The sequence below is a fragment of the Oppia nitens genome, unplaced genomic scaffold (genome assembly GCF_028296485.1).
Source record: "Oppia nitens isolate AA-2021 unplaced genomic scaffold, nextdenovo-longstitch-racon4-pilon3 scaffold9_pilon_pilon_pilon, whole genome shotgun sequence".
Taxonomy (NCBI): domain Eukaryota; kingdom Metazoa; phylum Arthropoda; class Arachnida; order Sarcoptiformes; family Oppiidae; genus Oppia; species Oppia nitens.
This window is the reverse complement of record NW_026533253.1, coordinates 1,547,456-1,566,968: the sequence shown is the minus strand read 5'-3', so window position 1 is coordinate 1,566,968 and position 19,513 is coordinate 1,547,456. Positions and strand designations below refer to the sequence as shown.

The following is a 19,513-nucleotide window of genomic DNA, read 5'->3' as shown; positions in this document are numbered from 1 at the left end:
AATAGCTATAATTTATAACATAAATATTTTATAAATTATGATTATAATTGCATAAAATATTTTTGAGATTTACAATAAAAAATTTTATTCAATAATAGGATTTCACAATTCAAAATGATAAACAATTTTAAACTAATGTAAATATCCTTGAATACACATTTAAAATGTTTTATGTTTATTGAAATTTATTATTTTAGTTTTACTTGTTTATATAAAACTTTATAGTAAAGTGTTAATTAAGTTTATGTTTTGAAACAAACAATAAAATAAGGTGTGATTTTTATAAATAATATTTAATGCAAATAAATTATTAAATTTTAAAATATGATATTTTATGCATACATTTAAGCGAGTAATGGGTTTATTTCTAATTATTGTTTATATTAAATATATTTATTAAATAATATATATTTTAACATAATAATTATTTATTTTTTATTTTATAGGTATGTATTGCAAAACATTTTTCAATAAAATACATTATATGATGGTTGAGGGTAATTAATTTGATTAAATTATTTGATAATTTTTTTGTATTATAACAAAACTTTCAATTATAATAAAAAGTTAAATATAGCATTTATCAATTGTTTTAATATATATATAATATAGCATACAGGATATTCCTTAAATCAGTTTTATTATATTATATAATTTATATATATATAATAATATTTTTAACTCCGGGTACTGAATAATAATAATAACAAACGCATTATATAATTAATATTCATTAAAACACAACATCAGTATATATAATATAATGTATATATAATACTATATATATGTAAAATGTTTATGCAGTAGTGTTAGTATAGTTTGTATTGAAAATCTCAGGGATTGCTTTGTCATGCGTTTCACAACAAAAATTATTAGCTCATAATCTCATCCTTCATGTAATATGTTTTTTCTTTTATTTTTTTATATTATTATTATTACAGACTTATATTATATTTAATATAATAAATATAATAATAATAATAGCACTATTGATCACATAACTAGATAAAGAAAAAAAGTTGTTTAATGTTAAATATATTTAGAGAGAGAGAGAGAGAGAGATTTAATATTATATTTTTTCTCACTTCATTGATGACACATTTAAAAGACATGATGGGTAGATCTAATTAATATTGTATAATAAATTTATATACATATATATATAGGCTATAATATAGCATCAATGTAGAGATTCATTGATTTTTTTGTTGGAAAATAATTACATTAAATGTTTGACTTAAAAGAGGGTTAGAGAGAGAGGGGAAAAGGCATAACTTTACAGTCAATACAATTAACTATTTAATGTTTATCAATATGTTAGAGAAAATATATAATGAATTAATAATAATAATTAATGATTAGATTATTTTATTATTATTATTAATTGTTAGTTTATAAAGTAAATAAATATATAATATAAATAAAATTATTTTATCTAATTTTCATTTTAATTGAATGATACAACTGAAACATGTTATTAATAAACTTTATTTACTTGTATTAGTAAATTATATACAGTATATAATTTATATTATATATATAGTATGACTACAAGTTGTATATGAAATTTAGATATTTTAAATACAATTTATTTAATTAACATTTACAGTATTATAAGTATATCAGCAATTATAATTAGGTATAAAAAATTTTAAAAATTAAACTACATTTTAGCATATCAATTATATTATTATAAGCAACAAAAATTTTAAATATAATAATATAAATTAAATATCACGTAATATTATCTTTAAATATGTATAAAATAATTTTTTATGATTATTTTTCATTTATTTGTATTATTATAATATTCAACTTATTAAATGTAATGTTTAAGCAATTTATACTCATATATTTTTTTACTAAAATATACTATTGTTAATAATACGATTCAGTGATTTACTAATATAATACTTATAAGTTATATATATATATATATATATAATTAAATCAAATTAAACATAATTTATATTTTTAATATTGTCTGACATATTTTACTTGTATACAAAAGAATTACAATTGATTATACTATATGTATATATTTTTAATTGTTGTGTTAGTTAAGTTTTTCCCATGAAATATATACTTATATACAGTATATATACAGTATATATACAGTACTGTATGTAATAGTACAACACATACATACTATCATATATATATACGCATAATATACTGTATGTATAATAATATACAAACAGATAATCTAATAGTGAAATAACAGTGTCTATCGATCCACTCGTTTGTATTTTTATTACTTGTATTTCATTTCTATTTTCTTTTCCCTCATATCTCTAACCGATAGCGCTATATATATATATATATATATAATATGAGTAATATATACTATTTATATACAAAAAGGTGATTTAACTTTAAGTCGAGATCTCAATGTTGAAAAAATCTTGTTTTATATATAATATAAAAATCGAATAAATATATTGAAAAAATGAATGAATGCATTGTATAATAAAATATGAAAAATATTAAAATAAATGTTTGCCATTATATTAATATATATTTTATACAATTTGTACAATAGTTTTATATATATTAATATATACTATATATATATTTCCTGAACTGTTTTGGAGTACTTTTCGACATAAATTAAATGTCATTCCAATAATTTTTTTGAAATATATTTGAAATTCAAAAAATAACTAAAATATTATTTAATATTTTTTTGAAACTTATTATTTTTCTTATTACATATTTATCACGAATTTTGAATTTAATGTTATATATATGTTTCAGTGTAGAAATATTTTTGCAAAATGTTCAAATATTTTAATATGTTATCTCATCTTTTATTTAATAATATAATTTTATATTGTTTTGTTTTTTATCTGTATAAAATATTTTGTGTGTATTTTTTTGTAAAATATATTACTATCAATAAAACACTCAATAATGTTAGGAGAGAGAGAAAGAGAGTTCATATAATTGTATTATATGCTACTAATCGATATTATATAGCATTATATATAAATATGAGAGGTTTTTAGTAAAGAGAAATAAAATAAATTAAATGAAAACACAATATAACAGAAATTATATTTGATTTTTTGTGCTGTTTCTCATAAATCAATATAAAAAATTATTTGTCCATTTATTATTATTTTTATTTTTTAAAAAAACAATATAAATAATGTAATTTAATAATATTTAAAAAGCATATATTATTTTAACAAAAATGAATTTAATCAGTTAGATTATTTTAAGTATATTTATGATTTTAATTATAGTTAATTAAAAGAGAAATAAAAAATATTTTACTGATACATAAAACTATTTTATTTTTATTAACTAATTAATTGATAACTACAAACAATATATTATGTTTTGAATTATTATATATAATAGATTTTTATGTCTGTGAATAAATTAGCATAACAAATTTTTTTTAAAATTTACTATACATATATAATAAAAAATATGAATTTTAATTGTTTGTTTAACTGATTTATTTGTTTAAATAGGTTTAAGTTAATATACATATACAGTATTTATATATATATATATATTATGAAATAAAATATATTATTCAATTCACTGTATTTTTATCGATTCAAACGTAGGGGAAAATGTAAACGAATAATACACCTGATCTGGAAATTGACAAAAATATTTCAAATATTATATTATATATACATTTTTTTTGCGAACTCGAGTTCTATTACTATAAGATTATATTCAGAGTATATAACATACAGTACATAACATTGCAATATATATATAAACATATACTTATGCTATACTTCCCAATATTTTTTATTTGTTATATGTTTTTGAGGCCAGAATTTGGGTCAAAAACGACATTTTCTTTAATATAAACTAATGTATTGAATAACAAATTGTTAGAGAAATTGTTTTTTGTTATACAATAAAATAATAATAACAATAATTCTGCACCTATTGGCTATAGTTTGCGAACAAATTTTGTTAATTATGTGGGATTTTGTTTATTTGCTTTGCTTTTAACAACTCTTTCAAATTAAATTTACTTTAAAAAAAACAATATATATATAATATTAATGATTAGCAATAAAATTGGTTGCAATAAAAAAATTATAAATCGATTAAATTGTCTTTTAGTTTTTTTATATATTAAAAAATATCATTATAGATTTGTGATGAGAGTTGAAAACATCAAATATTATTTTATTTGTTATTAATATTATTATTGTGATTATTTAATTTTTTTCAACTAAATATGATATCTTATTTATCATATTTTGAGTTATTATTCATTTAATGAGAAATGAAATTATAATTACACATTTTTTATTACTCGAAACTATTTATTGAATTACATTATAACAATTTGAGTATACATTAAAAAAAATAAATTTAAAATTTGACGTCAATTTTTTCTTTTCTTTTTCATTTCATTGATTTTATTTATTTATTTTTTATATACATTTTAAATATTTTATAAAACATATATTTGATTAAAAAAATTATTGACAAATTATAAAATATTATTATTATTATTATTATTTTACATTTGCATGTTTGTTTATAATCACATGAATGTATCATTTTATTGTTTATGTAATTTAATTTATTCCCTTTTTCTTTGTACTTAAAATTCAATAATACCTTATATTCTCTTCAATAGTAACAAAAACAGCATATAATTACTATATAAGGTTTATACAGTGTATATAGTACTGTAAATACAGTATTATTATTATATACAGTATATTGTATTATATTATAGTGCTGTACACTATTAACACACGTTTATTACTACCAGTACTCGTCGTTTGGAGAGATAATCAAATAAAAAGCAAAAACACATTTTTATCAATAATATCGTATGATATATATATATATATATATATTGGAGTAATTTAAATGATAATTAAAGTTAAAAATGAATTTATAAATAATAAAAAATAAGAGGGTTTAACATATATTAAATTATAAAGTATTATAAAATATTATAATTTTAACTTAATTATAAAAAATATATGATTAAAACATTATTATTACATTTTATGCAACATTATATTAATTAATTTTAATAAATATTTTGTGACTTTAATTATAATATAATATTATTAATAATGTATTTATTTTGACTAAAGTATAGTAATAACAAATGTTAGATTAATTATTTCTATTATACAATATATTAAGTAATATAATAATAAAAATAATTTTATATTAAGGTTATGAAATAAGACAATATTGAACTGATATTATTTGTCTAACATTTGTATTATCAATAATATTATATAATGTATAAATACAGTACAAGATATTTATTGAATAGTGTTGTAGTGTTATAATACATAACTATGTTATGCAATATTATATGAGTTGATAAGCGAGGCTTAAGCCGTCTGACTGACCATTGAGTACAAGGCATGAGGTTTTTGTACAGACAGACACACATAAAACGGTCGATCCTTTTATTGATTCATATATTGTCACGAAAAACACGACATATTATGTTAGATCTAAAAGTTTGTATCAATTTTTTTAAGTCTTCAATATCTTCAATATTGTTATATCAAAGTCTATTTATTATATATAAAAAGTGACTAATAATATATATATATAGCTGTGTTTATTATTTATATACTATAGTATTAAATACTTTTATCTAATACATATATATATATATATATATATATATAGTATCACTATATTTGATTGATTTGACGACAAAACATATATTTAGACATTTAGTCTTTCTTTACTTTTATTTATGAAAAATGTATTTTATATATAGTATATCTATTTTTTATATTATTTGTTTGGCAAAATGTATTATTTATTGATCAGTTTTGTTTTATTATTATTTCATTGAACAAAAATAAATTTTTATTAAATATATTTTACTATTATTATTACTATTATTATTATTAAACATTTTAGACACGTCAACAATTTTTTTACTATAATATAAATTATAATTTATTATAAAAGCTTAATTTAATAATACTAATTATAAAACAATAACAATTTTATAAACTCTTAAACAATGAAAATACAATATATTTATTGTTATTATAAAAATACTTATAATTTTATTGAATATATTAAATATAATATAAGACGCAAACAATTATTTATGATATCATATATTTATTGACATAAAGATATTAATCACAATAATATACTATTATTGCAGACATTTTGTTATAGACCCTGTTTACACCATTTAATATATTGATATTTACTCAACCAAAACATACATTAATTTTATAATAATAATAATAATAACATTTTTTAATAATAAAAATATTGTCATTGAACTTATACAATTATACAATTAAAATAAAATAAAATAAAAATGTTGAAAACATATCACTTTAATTAAGAAAAGTCAAGAAATGTTTAATTATTTACAGTATTTTTAATGATATATAAAAAAATAATGAATAAAACATATATTGACGATAAAAAATAAAATAATGTATAATAAAAGATATATTTTGCAAAATATTATTTGAAATTGAAATGAATGGACAAAATACTAGTATATAAATGTTATTTTTTATAAGCTTATAAAAAGAGATTTAAAAACAAATTTCAATGTCTTTTCAATGCATTCAAGTGATTGTCTACTGATTTATATCTCTCAAAAAAATATTTAAAAAAAATTTGGTACTGTTTTTGAAAAGACTGAAAATTTATCTTAATATATAACTTATTATTTGAGAAATGAATTTTCATTTCAAATATATTTTATAAAATAATAAATAATAATAATATTATTTTTTTTAATAAACAGTTTAATGTTATGCTATTTATTAAATTGCATATTCATGTGATATTTGCCGCTATTTAACAAATCACATATTAGTTTATATATTACTTTATATATTACTTTATTTTTCAATACGACGTTTTCATTATTAATATAATTATTATATAATGATTTTTATGATATGATGATATCTCTCACATACAGATATTAATACATAAACTGCATTTTAATAAACTAATTTACAAAATTTATATATCAATGAGATATATATATATATACAGTATAAATGAATCAAATGAATGTAAATTCAATACATTGTGAAATGAACTCAATTTATTAAATTATAATCAATTTTAATAAAACTATTTATTTAGTTATTTGTTTTGTCAAGTATTGTAATCAATGTATATTTGTTTTATAATAAATAAATAATTTTCATTGATTTTAATTACACACATATATATATACTATATATATATATATATAGTAGTTTAATTCAATGATTATTTTGTTTTTTAAAAATTTATATTTTTATTTATTAAAGTCAATTAGCGTATATGTAGTAAATTCAAATTAATTAGCTTATTAAATGTAAGCTTTTATACAATATATATATATAGTATGATTATTATATTGTAGTATTACGTAATACATAGTACTATCAATAGATATTTATATAGTAGACGTATATAATTATTTAAAAATGTTTTATAAATATATTTTAAACATTTGTATAAATATATTTTAAACATTTGTATAAATATTCACTAATGTATATGTAATTTATTTCTTTATCTTAGCTAATAATAATAATAATAATAATAATAATACAGAGAATGAATTGCAAAATTATTTGATATTATATATGTTTTGTTTCAATTTTAGCATTTGTACGATATATTATATAATATTATTTATTATACTGTATATACTATTTGACTACAAATAATAATAATATTATTATTGTGCGAGTGCTAAAATTATATATGTCTGTAATATAAGGTATATAAAAAATATAGTAAAAGACAAAATTATTATTTTGGGATTTAAAAAAAATCATTTTATATTATGTTCAGTGTATACATATTTTTACTGTAATTTTTATTTTAAAAGTGAGTAACAAGAAAATACAACATTGATAGTAAATGAACTGCAAAAATGGTTAAAAATGGCAGAAAATTGCATATAATATGTAGAGTTGAGAAGGAAAGGGAGGACAGGCAGAGGGGAAACGTGTAATTATTAGCCTAAGCACTACTACCTGTTAATAAACGTATATTTTTATAGTTAATATCAGTGTCGTAATTATTAATTCAAGGCTAGAAATGCATTAAAATATATTTATTTGAATGTAAATGTTATTTTTATTTTTTTAATTTAATTTACATTTAATATTTTTGAAATATTATTTTCAAATATTAGCTATTTTTTGTCAAAACTAATTTTAAAATCAAAATTATTTAAATTAAATTTATTTTAATTCAAAATAATAGACAAAATAAAATATAATAAATTGTAAACCAATACTACTGTATTAATTTATTTTTATAGTATTATTCATATAAATTTGTTATTGAATTGAAATAAATGTAAATAAATTTTATTATAATTTCAATAAAAATATTACTTTATTTTTAAAATTAGATTTAGTTAGAAATATAAAAATTTATATTATCATATACTTAACAAGCATTTAAATTTATCATATTTAAATATAAAATGCATTTAGTAAATTACTTCATATTTTATTATTATTAAATACAAAAAAAAACATTTTCAGCTACTATAAAACAAATATTTTCTAATATATTATTTTATTATAGTATTTTGACATGACATATAGTATTTAATGATAATAAAAATAATTTAATTTTAACAATTTTTAAAAGTTAATGTTTTAAAAAGGATATATTTATTTAAAATAGTTTTTAATTAAATAATTAAATTATTATTTTTATGTCTTTTATAGTTTATATTTAATTATAGATAAAATTAGAAATTTTATTATACATATGTAAGTGAAATAATATAAAAGATTATTATTATATCTAATTTTTCTATATAATATAAAATATGATAAATAATAAATTTAAAAATTATTGAAATATCATATGAGTAAAAAAGTATTGTATTGAATTATAATCATATTTAAAATTTAATTAATTTTAAGTAATTAATAGTTATAAATAAACTTTTTATTTAATTACACAGTTTACATGTCTAATACTCAAAAATATTAAAGTTATGCAAATAGTTATATTAATTTAAATTTTAAAATCATATTTTATATGTCAAATTTTAAAAACGGCATTTTATTATTGTGAAGTGCAGTGATATTTTAAGTTGAATTTTTCACAATAGTATTAATAATAAAACTATTTTGCATTGAATTTTATTTATTGACAAAATCTTATTTATTTTATATTGAAAACGATATATTACTTTAGTTTGTATGACTTGACATACAACAGGATGTGATTATTTTAGAAATTAAATTGAAAATATAGTAATATTATATTTTTATTATATTATTTAATATGATAACAAAAAAAACTTTTTAAGTTTATTGAACTGACTTTAGTTTTTGGTATAACTAAATTTTCTATACTTTTTAAAAAAAATAATTTATACTTTATAATATAATACTGTTATATAAAATTATATAAAAGATATAAAATTAACAATAGATAGATGATAGAGATTAATAATTAGCAAATATTTGTATTGATGAATATATGCTTAACTAATATATATGTCGATCATATATAACCACCCCTTACTAACAATCCCACAGTTGTATTCAATTTAGTGACTCGTGTGTCACTAATAAAAACAGTATTTGTATGGATATGATGAGCACCAGTGCCTGTAATAAGCGCACTGTCAGTCAGTCAGTCCCCCACATCAGTAGTGGTAGTCATTGGCCGACCGATGCATTCAATAACTAATTCATTTGGTCTCTCTCTCTCTCTCTCTCTCTCTCTCTCTCTCTCTCTCTCTCTCTCTCTCTCTCTCTCTTTGTGATCCAATATTCACATAAGTAGTGCTTATATTATTAGTTTTAACACATAAACTGAAGGCCTAAATACCAGATGCCTTACAGTCTCCCCACTGCAGCCATCACTGAAAAATACATAACATTTGACATATAATTCATTGCCTCAACCAAAAAGGTCTGCCGTTTTTATGAACCATTGGTGACGTTCAGACCCTATTTCAATAGTATCATTGGTACTCAACATTAGACTATACTGTATGGCTGTTATTATGAACCAAATATTCAATTTTAAACAATCATATCTTTCACTAAAATATAAACTCCACCCAAATTATAGCATCTTTTTTATCTTATATTTAAAAAAATATTACTACTAACATATTAAACAAATTTATAGCTTAAAGTATTAATATTAAATGTTTATTACATATTTTATTTTAATATTAATAAGAAAATTATTTAAATTTTTGGTCTTAACTAATATGTTATATAATCAGTAACTTCATATAATAGGAAAATTTTGTTTTCTATTATTATTATTATTATAGATAAATAATTTAAATAATATTAATGTTTTAGTAACAGTATATTTGGTAGTTTTAGCATACAAACTATCTAATATTTGCATTAAATTGTACATTCACTATAAACAGTATAAATACAGTAAAATATACTGTACTGTACAAACTATATAATATAATATAATTGTATACTGCAATTAATATAATAATACAGTATTTTTTCCTTAAAAAATAAAAATTAAAAAATTATAATTAATATAAAATTATAATTACAAAAACAATTTATTTAGCATGAATTTCTTTTGGAATGTTTTACAACTTTTCATTTTTATTACTATTTTATTACTGATAAATGTGTAATATTAAGCATATATTTTTATTGAGTCACTAGTTATAATCATAATATAAAGGTTTGATTATTATATAATATAAGCATAAAGAGAGAGAGGGCTTATCATTAGATATTTTTTGTTATAAGCATTTAGCTATCAATAAATCTTAGGCTTATGTCTGCAAATAATTTTATTGTTATAATATAAGGTTTTTTGAGTCATACAAACACAGCACCGGGTTATAAGTGCCACCAAATTATTGTCTAATATTTCTTTTCTATTATATTTTAATGCTGTGTTGATGTTATTGTTGTTATTATTGTTGGTTATGTTAGATCTGCAGGAATCAGATCATAGGAAACAATAATTTTATCCTTAAATATAATATATATTTGTCTTTTAGTTTTGTCTTATATTCCTTGTAATAATTTTGTGTTTATTATTATTATTTTACTTTTTGTTGTTGTTTATGTTTTCATAATAATAATTATTTTTATTTTTATTACATAATTTATTATATTTTTAATAATTTGATTAATTATTTTTATTATTTCTAAATATAATAATAATATTAGAAATTAAAATTTAAACAATTATGTTGCTATTATTATCCATAAAACATAAATATCAATTATATTATATCAGTAGAAATTTTGTTTTTATCAAAATTTTTAATTATTAATTATCGTTGTGCAAATTTTTATAAACTCTATTATTATGTTTAATTTATTTAGTAAGATTATGTTTTTGTTTTTATTAATATTTATTTATTTTAAAATAATATATTAAACAAAATAATAACAATAATGAGAACATTTTTTTAATATAAAATTTTTGTTGTTTAATATATATATATATATAATTTATAACAGAAATGTATTAAAAGTTTTTTCAAAAGAATTTTTTATTCAATTAATTATTTTTTTAATGACAATGCATAAGGAAAACCTCAAAACCAGTTATTATGAAATTTAACACTTAGGGGGAGGACTTACTTATGTGAAAGAGAGAGAGAGAGAGAAAAAAAATGAAGTTTTATTTAAAAAATTTATGTAATTAATGTTATAAATAGAGTTATTTATCATATTTAATAAAAATTAAATTTTAGTTTTAAATGTTATTTTTTTAATAGAAATTTTATAATTTAGTTTATTTATTTTTTTGTATTTATTCTATATTGTATATATTGTATGTTATTATTTATGATAACAAAAAAATAAAACTAGATATAATCAGATTATACTGTACAGTACATCGACGACTAATTAGAAAATTAAATAATTTGCATGAAATTAATTAATTTGCATTAATTTATATTTATTGAATATACAATAATTAAAAATATTATGTTAAAAACTGTATATATAATTATTTTATTACATGATTATTTGATATATATATTAATAATTTAAATATAGAGCCATTTAAAAATACTGTATCTAATTATCAATAATATTTCATTAATATTATTATTATAAAAACTATGCTTTAATTTAGATATTATTATTTAAAATAACATATTTTCTAAATGATATTAATGTTGATATATTTATTATATAATTAATAGCACGAAGTATTGGCCGCATCAGAGAAGGTGATCCTTAGATTAAATGATTTGGTTTCGTGGATCACAGATCAGGTCGATTGGATGACTGGCCTCAAGACATACAGTTCATACAATAATAAAAGATCGGGTAAGACATCATTTTTTATTCATTTATTCATTTATTTACTATATTTTTAAATTTAACATTTTAACTAATATTATCAATTTTTATAATATATAAAATATAATGTATTTTTGAATAATTTATTTGAAATGTTATTTTATTTTATTTATCTGCAAATGTAATATTAATAATAATATACGCGTAATACTAAATTGAATTATCAGGAAAGTGATTTATCATAAACTTATTTATTGTATATTAATAATATTGTTTAAATAATAAAAGGAGTTATTATAAGAAAGCATACTATATTTACAAAATATAGATTTAATACAATATATTTTTATCTAAAAAATATTTTTTTAAATATATAAATAATTGGCAATACAGTATATACTGTATTAATATATATATATATATATATATATAATAGTAATACTTATATATGGTATTTTATTATTATATATTTAAATATTTTATGATGTATTTACTATAAGTTAGTGTAATAGAGAGAGAAATACATAAAAACATGATTTAATATATTAATAACCCACTGACCTATATAGTGATCTTATATAACAATATTGCATTAGTTCTAATACTTTATTTATATTGTAATAAGTAATAAAAATAAATTATAATGCATTAGGTATTTGTAACATAACAAGGATTTTTTTAAATTTTATTTTTAACATAAAATTTTATATTAAATTACATCTTTTTAAAACTAAGCTTTATTATATTTCTAATTATATATTAATAGTTAAACGTTGTGTTTAAAAATGTTATTATATTTTATTTTTACGTGAATGAGTGCTCTAAAAAATACAGTATTTGCATATATATATGATATATTCAAAATACATATTAATTATTTAATATTATTATTTAAGTATTAGACTAAGTACTTTATTATAACTATAATACAATAATAATAAAATGCTAATATTTATATATTTATATATTTATATGGTTATAATTTACTCTATATTATCTTTTTGCTTATATTTATAGAAATATTAAAAGCTATCATTATTTTATTGAAAGACATTGTTTTTTTTTATTATTATTGTTTTATTATTCATTTAAATAGTGTTGCAAACATAATTATATTTTTATTAACAGGTTATATAATATTGTATATATTTATTTGCAAATGTTTAACAAAATATCTATACAATTCTATATAATTATAAATCTATTCATTATATTTATAGTTTATTGTTGTAATTTTAAAAAATATAATTTGATTTATATTTGACACTTTAAATTTTCAGTATTGATATAAATAAAATCATTAATGTATTTTATTATTATTTATGATTACAACTATCTCTATAATTATATCTTATAAAATTTTGATATAATTAATATTGTAATAACGTATTAAACATGATATAAATTAAGTTAATAAATATACTTTCATTAACTATCATTACTACTAATATTTATTAATTTAAAAACAATATTTTATCTAATATTTTATTTTATTTTTTTTGATTTGGGGTTAATCAGTGATTACATTTTAAAAACCATATGTTAGGCTATATTATGAATCAATATAAGGTATTTTATACTAAATAAATATACATTATTTCTAATATATTTGTTATGTCTATTAATTTTTATGAAATGAGTACGTGTTATATAAGTGTGTGTGTATTGCCATTAATAATAGTAATAATAGTAATAAATAACAAGTTATGGATAAATGGCAGTTGTGTTGTTAGTATAGTATTTATATATTTTGTAGTTATTTTTTAAAAAACAGCTTTAATAATAAAGTGGTGTCAATTCACTTACATTTATTTAATTTATTTTTTTTGCTTTCGTTAGCAAATATATAATATATATATATTATATTTAAAATATTAGAAAAATATATATTTCATTTATGACTAGTGATAAATTTTTATACTAAATAATAAATGCATATTTATTAAGAAATCATTTTAATGTTTTTTATTTATAATTTTATAGCAATTTTATTTTGTAAATATATAATTTTTTATATAATATTGATATTGTACTGTATAGCAGTTATATACTTTTTATAAGAAATTATATATCTTTATTTTAAAATATTATTTTATATTATTTTTTACTTTATGGCAATTTATTTGTATTTTTTAAAAAATAAAAATTATTTATGAAAATGGAGTAAATTTATGTAAAATAATATTTATGATAAACTTTCACGAATGCCATAATACTGTTTTTGAATAATATTATGTGTATTTTATAATTTGATAATTTTAATTTAAAATGTTTTTAAATTTTTACAAAACTACTACTACTACTACTACATGGAAAAAAGTAATAAAATAAATATATATATATTATATTAAAGATAATAAACTATTACTACTGTATGTTACACATGTTTAACGGAATTTTTAATGACTTGCAGTTTTGAATAACTTTTTTAAAATGTTATTATTGTTAGTGATTTTTTTATATTAATTACATTTAATTTAATTACATTTAATTTTGAGAAAGTATTAGTCTGTTTAACTGAACAATAAACTATCATTTTTTAATAATATAAAAAATAGTTTTTTTAAAAAAAATAAATATAGTTTTTTAAAAGGCATTCAACATTTTATTTGGGACACTTCAACATTTAATTTAATTGTTTTGACATTTGTTATTTCAAGATTATTATTGAATATATATATATATATATGATAAACACATTATAAAATTGACTTTATAATACCTAAACCTTTTATATAATAGATTTCAATAAATATAAAATGATAAATTGTTAATAAATTAAAAAGTTGTTAACTTATTTGAATATAAATAATATAGCTTTAAGGTATATTTATATATTTTTTTTAATTAATGCGTCAAAAAAATAAATAAAAATAAATAAATTTAAAATGAAATAATTTTTATTATATATATAAAAAAATATAATTTGCGTTTGAATGCTTTTAGAAAAAAACAAAACTATCTAAACTTATATACATTATTATTTATGCCACATTGTGTATAAAACTATATTTTTATTATTATTATTAGTTTTTATATAAATATTTTTCTTTTTTGTTATTTTCTCAACTTTTATTTGTATACCAAAAACATATAAATAAATATACATTTAGTATATATATATATATATATACAATACTGTACTATACGTATACAAACATATAATAAATAAATATAGTACAGCTGTCACAATATCTAACTTTAGCTATAAAACAATGACTGAAAAAATTATGTATATATGTTGTGTACAATTTTTAATACAAATTTAAATTTGTTCTATTTTTTATAGATTAGTTTTAAATATTAATTTAAAAGATTAATTTTGTATAAAAATATAATTTTTTAAAAGTAAATATTGATAACATAATATGTAATGTTAATATTGATATTTGATTTTAGTTATAAAATGGCATATTTTATAAAAATAATATATATATTATAATAATAATTTTAAATAACATTTAATATTAAAAAATAATGACAAGTTTACGATTTTTATAATTTATAAATTGGGTGTTTATCTACAAAATAGTGTACTATATAATTGTTTTATTTTTTATATTATTTTTTAACTTAAAATAAATCTTGTATATAGTAGTAGTATTATGTTGTTTATTATAATAAAAAGGTCACAAAAAAAGTTTATTAATTTTTAATATTATTATTCATGCAAAATCATAAATTTAATTGTAAATAAATTTTAAATAATAATTGAAAAATGTGCTTTATAATATTATAATAGATATATAAACTAACTTATTATTAAATAGGTTTATTGAATGCACTGATAATAATTTTAATACAGTATTAAATAAAACAAATCATTAAAGCATATAAAGTGATGTGTCATTGAAATGCATTTCAAGTGGTGTTTGCATTTGAAATTTTGTTTGATTAACTTATTTTTATTTTATTTATTGTTGCATTCAATCACATAAACAATTTCAATATAACTGATTAGACAATTAATGAGTAATAAAAACAGTGATCGGAATAGCAATGAATATTATTTAGGGTTTGACTCGTGAAATGTCATCCGACTTAATGAATGGTCTCTCTCTCTCTCTCTCTCTCTCTCTCGTCTATTCACTCACTCACTCACTCACTCTCTATGTCTTTTATGTTTTATTTTTGTTTGTTTCTCATCCACTCATTAAATATCATTGCAAACATAGTAAACCATTAGCAGCACAACTATTACCCGAAAACTACTGATGCTCTCAGTGTTTGTGTTTTATGTTGTAATTCAGTCAACAAATTTTTTTACTTATATATTGCTATAGTCTTAATCCATTTATTTCTTTTATATACATGTATATACAGTATATATACAATATAAAATTGATTGACCATTGAATTTAAAATGATATAATATTAAGTGATATTAAGTAAACAATTAATTGGAAAAAATAACATTTGTTTAACAAGTGGTGTCTATAATATAGTATTGCATATTTAATATTTGATATTTAATATATAATACTATCATTGTGTGTACAGAATGTTTTATTTTTTTTATTGAAAACACATTTATTATTATTACTATTAGCAGTAATAATAAATAAGGGTCTATGACCTATTAGTTTTAATATGAGAGCAATTTTTTTTATATTATACATTACATTCAACAATAAAAAAAACTATGAATAGAAATTAAATTATATGAATATAGCCTTTAGTTATGTATATTAAATATATATATTATTTATGGGATTATAATTTTCTTAATATTTTATTTATTTAAATGTTTTTTTTCATATAATTATAGTACTGTACAATAAATACAAATATATCGCACATTTTGTTTTTTTCCACAGTCTAATAATAGTAGATTTTTTAGCCATCTTTTGAAATTATAAAATATTAAATTATAATAACAACAATCAATAAAATTAATTTATATACTGTACTATATATGTATTATTTTATTATATTATGTTTTCTTATAATAACATAATTTTTAGTTTTAAGAGTAAAATAAAAACAGTTTACTTGTTTTATTATCTAATCTGAAACCTTCAAAATATTATCACATTATAAAATAAAATATAATATAATATATATATATATTCATAGAATTTTCCAAAAAAAATTGAAAGATTATTATTATTATTTTAAAAATTATGTTACAAAGTTTATACTAATTTATGTGCATAATTAATTTATATAAATTGAAACCATTTGACAAAAATATTAGAGTAATTTTTTATGAAAATTAGATTTTAAAAATATTTTTATATACTATTTTAAATTAAGCGAAAATGACATTTTTGTTTTATTTTTATTTTAAGAACAACATTAGTTGAGATTGATTTAACATTATATAAATTTATTAATATTTATATTTTTAAACACAAAAAATATAAACATAATGAAAACAAATATAAATTTTATTTTACTAATGAACTTATTTTTACTCAACACGCTATAAAACTGTATTAATTAATTGAAACTAATTTTTAGTTAATTTTTTAGCACATATGCTGTATTATTATTATTGTAAAGTAAATTAAAATACACATATTTGTTTGTTTAATCTGATGTAAAATTTTATGCACATTTTAACTAAATTTTTATACATATTTTTAACTTATTTAAAAATTATACAAATAATTTCTAATTTAATAATTATTGATAATTGTTTTTGTAATATAAATGATTATATTATTTTATATCTAACAACAAGATATTGTTAACATAGCAAATAAAATATTATATATATATATATATAGAAAAATCGATAAATTGTTATAAAATTGATGCATCATTTCATTTAATATACAGTATGCGTGCATTTGTATAAATATAATAAATCTTTAAACATATTTTTAGTATTTCTTATACAGTATTATATACAATATATATTTAATTGATCACAAATTATATTCAGTTAATTAAAAAAAAATAATACTACTATTTACACCAAAATATTTTAGTAAATAGTATTTATTGTTGTAACAATTATTAATACTGTATATACTTATATTAAATATATATAATACCGTATATTTAGTAATACAATATATAATAAAACATGAAGTGATATTAAAATAATTTTCATTTATCTGCACTCATATAATATACAGTTTTATTAAATATACTCACTTACCAACTGATAAGTTACACCACATTTAACATAATGTGTTTGTTTTGTGTTTTATAATGCCGTTAGTAATTAACTGTAAGACCTTGTAATGCAATTACTTATAGTTTTTTGAAATTTGTTTTAATTTTTGGTTAATTATCTTTTAGATGTTGTCTATAAAAATAATTTAATCTTATCTTTAGAAAATATTTTTTAAATTTATATTTTTTATTTATTTATTTTTTAAATAATTACAATTAAAATCTGTAACAATTATATTTAATTAATGATTTTACTTAATTAAAAATATATGTTTTTATTTTTTTAAATACAAATGTTAATTAAATGTTTTAAATAAAAAACTTGAAATAATATTTTTGTTTTAAAGATTTAAAAAAAACGATTTAATAGATTATTTAGATATGTCTGCAGCCATTGAAAAATTACAAACTTGTATATGAAATAAATGTCACACAAATAGTGCACAAGAAATCACATGTAATATGAGATTGAATGTGAAAATTGTTGAGTTTGTGTTGATGTTTGTGATGTGAAAAATCGTGTGTAAAGAAAGAGAAGCGAAAAAATCTATTTTTATTTTAAAAGATAAGCATTTTTTTTGGTCGTTTCGCTCTTTACTTTCAGTGTCTGTTTGTATGTTATTATATATATATATAGTTTAGTATAGTATAGTATATACTGTATATACAAACCGATCGAGAAATAAATGAAGAGATGTTTGAAAGAAAACATACGGACGACGATTGAGATGAGTGAGTGAGTGAGTGAGTGAGTGAGTGAGTGAGTGAGTGAGTGAGTGAGTGAGTGAGTGAGAGAGAGAGAGAGAGAGAGAGAGAGTAAAAGTAATATAAGTTAAGCTATGGTTTGTTCATACAATACACATATAAGTAGCAAATTTTTTCAAATCCCATTTATTTCTATTGTTAACTAAAATTATTGTTATTATTATTATTGTATACATTTCTCAAAAGTCTCTTTGAGTTTTTTTTTATCAATATTTTAGTCAATAAAAATATACCTTATTTTCGTATAATCATTTATATTTCATTATAATTCAATTACATTATTATTATTGAATATACGGTATAATAATGACTATTGTTTTATTCATAAACATTATATTATCAGATATTATTTTTTAAATATATTTTTTTTATATATA

The 19,513-nt window shown here is 17.2% G+C and overlaps 1 protein-coding gene across 1 annotated transcript in view; it reads left to right on the top strand.

Annotated features, from left to right (window-relative positions):
* The window catches only part of LOC128964712 (probable serine/threonine-protein kinase DDB_G0282963), a 66,247-nt gene that overhangs the window by 30,673 nt on the left and 16,061 nt on the right, over window positions 1-19,513 (top strand). The window contains exon 2 of the mRNA XM_054311348.1: window positions 12,146-12,272. Within this exon, the coding sequence (XP_054167323.1) occupies window positions 12,146-12,272 (127 nt within the window). The remainder of the gene's footprint in view (window positions 1-12,145; window positions 12,273-19,513) is intronic.